At 42.3% G+C, this 7126-nt stretch overlaps 1 protein-coding gene across 1 annotated transcript in view; it reads left to right on the top strand.

Moving 5' to 3' along the window:
• Positions 1-7035, top strand: part of MEIKIN (meiotic kinetochore factor) — a 7521-nt gene extending 486 nt beyond the window's left edge. Inside the window, exons 2-12 of the mRNA XM_019620329.2 lie at positions 4-55; positions 455-542; positions 731-815; positions 1295-1355; positions 1901-2047; positions 2460-2579; positions 2814-2853; positions 3738-3796; positions 4458-4552; positions 4904-5086; positions 6642-7035. Coding sequence (XP_019475874.1) covers positions 4-55; positions 455-542; positions 731-815; positions 1295-1355; positions 1901-2047; positions 2460-2579; positions 2814-2853; positions 3738-3796; positions 4458-4552; positions 4904-5086; positions 6642-6779 — 1068 coding nt within the window. The 3' untranslated portion in view covers positions 6780-7035. The remainder of the gene's footprint in view (positions 1-3; positions 56-454; positions 543-730; positions 816-1294; positions 1356-1900; positions 2048-2459; positions 2580-2813; positions 2854-3737; positions 3797-4457; positions 4553-4903; positions 5087-6641) is intronic.
• Positions 7036-7126: the final 91 nt, after the last annotated feature.

The following is a 7126-nucleotide window of genomic DNA, read 5'->3' as shown; positions in this document are numbered from 1 at the left end:
CAGTGCCGGCGGCGGCTGTTCGGCAGCGTGCGGCGCGGGGAGCCGCAGCCCGGCTGTAAGCGCGATGTGCGGCACTGGGGACCGTGCTGGGGTCGGGTGTGTTGGGTGTGTTGTCTGAGTGGGACGGAACCCGTTTAGGATAAATATTCCTTTAGCTTTGGCATAGCGAAAGTTGTTCCCAAAATGTTTTTATTACTGTTATTGTCATTCAACAGGCTTCTGAAATATCTGAAGGTTTTCTAGGGTATTGGCTAAATTTGGCTGGATTTTTTTCTTTGGTTGGCATAGTGGTGATGCAATGAATGCTTGGGTGGAAATAAACTAAATCCAGGCCTTATGGTGTGTGTGAAAACAGGGCTAGAGTTGTTATCAACAGGTGGGAGCGTTTAATAGTGCTGCGATAGAAATGCTCATCTGAATTGTATTGCTGAACCGAATACTTGTTCTTCCCCAGGTCCAAAGGGAAAACACGCTGTGAAAACCTTACCAAAAATCAAGGAGAATCTTGAAGGCACCCAAGGGAGCCCCTCCTCCAACCAAAGGTCTGTTGGAACGCTTTCATATACGGAATTATCACTGATTGATCGTCGTTTTGCCTGCCGTCTGTTGTAATGCAGGCTGGGTGCTGGATGGGCTGATGCTGGTCAGGCTGTCTGCTGGGCAGGCGTTGGGCTGTCAGCTCCTTCTGCACAGTGCAGCTCTGTGGGCTGAGCTCTGCTCTGTTTTTCAGTTATTGCACTCAAGTGAATGTGAAAGAAATACCATTCTTGGGAAAGAATGAAGAGGATGTGGAAGACAGCACGGTACTGCTGAAGGTGAGATGCTGTTTTGTTCTAACACTGCTGGTTTGTGAAGGGTAAATTAAAAGAAATGTGACTGAATCACAGAATGGCCTGGGTTGAAAAGGACCACGATGCCCATCCAGTTCCAACCCCCTGCTGTGTGCAGGTCACCAACCAGCAGCCCAGGCTGCCCAGAGCCACATCCAGCCTGGCCTTGAATGCCTGCAGGGATGGGGCATCCACAGCCTCCTTGGGCAACCTGTTCCAGTGCCTCACCGCCCTCTGGGTGAAAAACTACTGGATATTCATTATGAGTCTTATGAGTTTTGCAGGTCTGTTATCGGTGCATGAAGAGCAGTGGTACAAAGTGTGCTCCGAATAGCAAATTTAAGTGATAAAATATCACATAATCAGTTCCTGAGTATCTATTATTACATGTATTCTGACATTTATTGCACTTAACGTCTAGATCTGGTTTTCTTATGTTCTATGTATTGATTGTTTAATTTTAGGAATCTCCAATAGTCAACTTTGAAAGTAAAGACAGCCTGAAAAACACTGATGTTACTTCAGGTGAGTATAGTGATCGTGCATCGTGCTATGGAATACACTTTTGTATCTGTATAAAGCAACAGGTAAAAAATGATAATTGGATTTTAATGATTCAGCATGTGCTTGGTTCACATGAATTGACTGTAAGCAGCCAAGAGCACAGGAGGTGTTCCAGGCAGGTGTGTGCATCCTGTGCTTCAAGTCTTATTTGTGACAAGTGTTCTTTTAGAAGTTGAAAAAGTGCTGTTCTCAAACTGTATGGGCAAGTGTTTATTTTAAAGTCTTTTGAGGACTGCCTGACTTCCTTATTAGGGAAAAAGGAAAAAAGAAGGGAGAGGGACTATTAACAGTGTGTGCTGAGGGATTGCTGCCACAATTGAGGCAGCCTTGAGCCCAGCCTGTTGTAAACCACATGATAGTGATTTTGTTGTTGAAGAGCCACTTTTCAGCATGAGTTCTTCAATTTACTTAAACATACACTTTTAAAAGCTTAAAAAAAAATCAAGTGTGTGTGTGTAAGATGATCCAATTTATTTAGAAGCTGCCTTTTTTGCCTCCCCCTCCAGGCACAGGGATGACTCTTCCTACAGGTGTTTCAGATTTTCTCCTCGAATGTTTAGATGCAGATTCTTCTGCAGATTGTGACGCATTTACTACTGACACCACGGAAAGTTTTCCATCCCCTGAAACGTTAAGAGATGAGGAATGTTCAGGTGAGACTTCTTTCTTTGATGCTTGAGAAATTGAGGAGGCTGTCTGAAGTAGGAGGGCCGGTAGCCTCTGCTGGTTGTGACTCGCTGGGTCAGAGCTTTGCTGAGCCCCCCTGTGCTTAATGTGCAACCTGGGTATCTGGTCCTCCAATGCAGAGTGAGTCCAGGCCTGATATAATTTGAATCATACTTCCAACTTTAAGTATTTGCTGTTGGCACAAGTGGTTTGCTGGGGGTGACTGATTAATTTGCTTTGAGCTGAATTTCTCCCAGCCATTTCTGTATGTTTGGACTAAGAGGATGCTTTTGCTATGCTGTGAAGTCTTGCAAATGAGATTTCTGTCACGTGGTAAAAATTGAAATAGCTGAGTGAGCTTTAGTGTGAGAAGCTTGTACTTATATCTTCTGTGTGCAGGGACCAGTAATCCTGACTTCAAGGACTTTGTGAGATGCAAGAACTCCACTCTTCTGGACTGCAGCAAAGCAGTGGCCATGGATAAGATACTGCAGATCTCAAATCTTTCACCAATATTAGGTAATAATTTCGTACAATACGAAGTAGTATATAAATAAACAAATATCACTGCAGTGCAAGGAGCTTTGTGTAAGGTGTAACGATTCTTTTATGTGCGGTGTGTCTGTGTAATGGGGACCAGCTCCTTGTTCAAGTTCTGTGTTTGCTTCTAATGCTTTGCTTTATAGTGTGCATAAAGCAAGGTCTGGCTTGCTTGGCTTTTTCTTGTAATGTTTAGATTTTTGTGTTTTTTAGAACCTGTATTGGAAGATTGTAAAGACCTACACATGAAAAGGTAATCTGCAAAGCAGGCTGATGCATCAGAATGCTCAGATCTCTCTGTTATAAATTATACTTTGGGCAATATGAGTAAGCCTGTGGTCCTGCAAATGTGTCTGGTGAGTTTCAACTGCCCGTGTCCCCACCTGCTTTAAAACTGGTGCATAAAGACAAGCAATATGAGTTTTCTTAATAGGCTTCTGCTTCACTATTGGAGCTGCAGGAAAATCAGCGTAACAAAGCTCAGTGCAGGATTTGACGGAGGTGACACTTAGCTCTCAAGCCCATGAAACTTGCTTTTACCACTGATACTAATTCTGTCGGATTTTGTTCAGTTGCAAAGATTGCCCGTGCAGTACAGAGCGTGAGGAACTGCTGTCAGCTCCTGGTCGTGTTATGGGCTCGCAGAGGACAAAGCCAGGTTCTGCACCTTTTCTGTAGGAGTCAGTAACTAATATGAGACGCTTCAAATATTACTGAATACAGCCTTTATGGATCTCAGGCCAGGTTCCTACCTACTGTCTGGTTATTTTCCTTTTAGCTTCATTTGCAGTATGTTTTTCCTTCAGGAGAAGAGTAGTGCATGTGATATGCTGAAACCCCTTTGTTGCTCCCCTTATTGTTAGGATGCCAGTTCTTCTATTGACAAATCATCTGTGTTAAGTACTTTTTGTGTCGGTGATTATCCTCTGTAGCTTTTAAATTGCAAATATCTTCAGAGTAAGTGCTGTTACTGGGTGGTAGATGATGAACTGTCTGGTGAACTAACTGTAATTATGTTTAGCAATTTTTTTTAGACATTTTTCACTCAGGCTCTATTTCTTCTTTGATTTCCTTGTATGTTTTTTGATGATTGCTTACATCCATTCAGAGCAGCTCACTTTTTTCTCCTCCCCCTAGAAAGAGACCCAAATGCAATTACACTTCTTCAGAACTGAGTGTTTCAACTACTCTGGCAGGTAAAATACCACAACCTAAGTGCAGTTTGAACTAGAAGGGGAAGTGTGAGTTGAAGATCCTTCCTGCAAATAAGACTTGTCTCATAACTGGTTAGTTAGCAACAGCAAAAGCAAAACAAAACTGCATTTCTACTTTAGTGTTCACCTGTGATGCTTAGTGAAAATGGTGTTTCTCACTTAGCTTATTCAGAAACAAAGCTTTTGGTCATGCTGCTCACTTAATGTCAGCCTTCACGAATGCAGGAGTCTCTTCTGTAACTACAGTTCTGAACTGTGACTGCAATTCTGGCTGTAGCCCAGGTACCACCCTATTTTTCTCTGTTTAATTTGGACTGTAATAGCAGCAGAAGCTGCCACTGGCAAGGACTGTTGTGATTATGCAATTCCTCTGCTCGCATAGCATGCGTGTCTGATGGTGAATAACCAGGTGAGCATACGATTAGTAAGCAACCTTGTTTCCTCAAGGAAAGGGAAGAGGAAAAATGCTGCCCTGTTGACAGCAGGAGGCAAAGCAGACGAGGGTTGTATTGAAAGGAGGAGGTATTTATATGGGTGGCTTTGGAACAATCCCTCTTTAAAAAAACATCCTGTAAGACATAGGTTGGAGGGGGGCTGTGGGCTATGAGATGAAGTTAATTTGTTTGTTGGAAATTTATCGCAGGGAAAAAAATCTGTAAAATTACAACTGCAAGAGAGAGAACTCCAGCCCTAAAAAGTGGCACGCGCTGTTCTTCACCAGTAGGAGCGGAAAGAAAGGTGAACAACCTTCAATAAGTCAGCTAGGTCGTAACACAGCTGATTCGCCCCTTCCTCGTGCAGGTGGAAGTCCCTACCTAGAAGTGTAGATGTGCATTCAGGTCTTGTCAGCTCCTTTAAAGAGGTGCCTGCAGGCAGTGGCAGGGACTCCCAGTGTAGCTTGTTTATACCTTTGGAGAGCTGTAATAGTCGTGAATGCCCCCTAGGCTCACTTTTTCAAACTGATTTTTGTCACTGCTACCAACCCAGCTGTATAGAGCTTGAGTTTGTCACTGGGATTCTCTTTGTTAATGCTTACCAGACAGTAGAGATTCAGTTTTTAACATGAAATGTGATTGTTTCATCCTTTAGCCTGACAGTCAGACTGCTGAACCCAAAAGGCTGAAGAGCATCAGAAAAGAAGAGCTGTCGGATCTGTTGGAGGGTAATGCATCCCCTTGTGGTCAGCTTGAATCTGCCCCAGCAGACACTTCAGCCAAATCAGTGAAGGTGACAACAGAGGTTCTGCCCTCTAGACAGACAGATGATGTGGTGGTAAGTAATTACATCGCGCTTTGCTAATTAACAAAGGCATAAAATTGAAGTGAGAATTTGGAATCGTGACAAATGCAGCAGTTAAATATGAAAAGTGCTGTGGGGTGTTTTATCCCCTGGTTTCAAAAGGGACTTCAGAAGTACCTTTCCTGTGCTGCAATCAACTGATTTTTTGTCTTAATTTCAGAGAGCATGAGACAAAAAAGTGAACATTTGGAATTCAGTACTTCAGCTCTAAAACCTGTTAATTACTTTCAGTGGAGTTGTCATGAAGCAGGGTAGTGTAGTAAGAGAATATTGTAGGAACAATAATAAACAGCAAGCATCTGGTTTGGAATTCCTCTGTCTTATCAAATGAGTTTTATAGCACTGATCATGGAGAAGAATAAATGTCCTGGGAACATGGGTTGTGTTCAGGCTGCAGGGCTAGATGTGTCTATGCTGATGTGCATTTTTGGTGATGAAACCGAACCAATCAGTCTTCATTATGCAATCTAATTCTGGCTGTACTTATGCTACAACTTAAGTTGCACAGCAAACTGTGAAATTCAACCAGCCGAGCAGTGTCAGATGTTTTATAACATCTTCCAACAGAAAATCAGCACTTGGTAGCCTTAGTTGTGATTCCTCTTTGTTCTGAACTTGCTATTTAATGCCAAGTTGGATTTTTTGTCAGTGAAGGTAGTACTGCTACTTCTCTCAGCACTGGAATGGAAGTGATGTGTCTTGCTTTCATGCCATAGCTCTCAACAAGTCTGCAGATTTGTGGTTTTTTTTTTTTTTCTATGGTTTTATTAAGAACTATTTCAATAGAAGGACTTGCACCAGGTAATTTGCAAGGGTTTGAGTTGTAGAATTCAATGTGTTGTTGTGAACAAGCTTTGATTTATGGGCACTAGATTAAGAGAGAACATCAGGGTCTTGTTAAGAGGCAGAAAACAAGAATCATTTAAGATTAGGAGCCCTAATTCATATTTTTGAAGCAATTAAAACAATCTTTTGCATGAGTCAACAAATCTTGGCCAATTTGACCATTTGTCTGTCATGTAATTGGGCAGTTATTGCTGCATATGCTGTATTTTGGAGAAATTACAGCTTAGCTTGTCACCAGTGTGCAGAGTTTCATCAGGGAAAGGCTTATCCAGGAATACCACAAGTCCCTGTGTCAACTCAGAAGAAACTGTTCCTGTGTCTTTGAGCTCAGCAAAAGAAATTCTTCCTCCAAGTCCAGAAAAAAAGATCATTTTCTTTCAGGTTCTGATGTAATTGCACTCTGTAAGTCCAGTCTTGGCACATGTGTATATACGGTACTGTTGTTAAAGCCTTACAGTATGGCGAGCAGTTGAAGACTGTTTAAGCTTTGAAACTTTCCATCTCCCATTCCTATAGCATGTTAGTGGTATGCAAGTTAGTCTTAGATGCTTTCTGGTGACATCCCTTTAATGTTCCCCTGCTTTCTTTGTTCCATGCTTTTTGAATGTCCCTGGTAGAAAGCTAGAAGAACAACTCTTTGGTGTGAATAGTTGTGTGAATGAAATGTCATCCACCTTTTCAGACTTGGTGTTACAGAAAAGAAATCTGCTCCATTGTCAGGACTTCACCAGCTCGTAGGCCTTCCAGGCATCGCCAGCTTCCAGTGAACACAAAAGCCTTCTGCCTTCCTGAAGGAGTGCCTGAAGGTAATGGAATATAGAATTATTCACTGCGTAGATGATAACTAGCTATCTGTATTGTCTGTTTGCCTTTTCAATATCTAAAGCTTCTTCTGCCACTGTCCAGTCAGTAGGATTGTGTGTAACCTGTTTTGCTAAATACATAATTAGCATCTCAGCTTCTTTCTAAAGCTTTCATGTTTCTCTTTCACTCTCACAGGAGTTGCTTTTAGTTGGCATTGTTAAGATGCTCAGCAAAAGGGAGAGTATAAACAGGAGGGGGAACAGTTGCTTACGAGGGTGGATGGTGATAGGACAAGGGAGATGGTCTTAAACTGAGACAGGGGAGGTTTAGGTTGGATATTAGGAGGAAGTTTTTCACTCAGAG

This window comes from Meleagris gallopavo, chromosome 15, assembly GCF_000146605.3.
Source record: "Meleagris gallopavo isolate NT-WF06-2002-E0010 breed Aviagen turkey brand Nicholas breeding stock chromosome 15, Turkey_5.1, whole genome shotgun sequence".
NCBI classification, from domain to species: domain Eukaryota; kingdom Metazoa; phylum Chordata; class Aves; order Galliformes; family Phasianidae; genus Meleagris; species Meleagris gallopavo.
The sequence above is the reverse complement of the archived record's forward strand: the minus strand, read 5'-3'. Positions and strand labels throughout refer to the sequence as shown.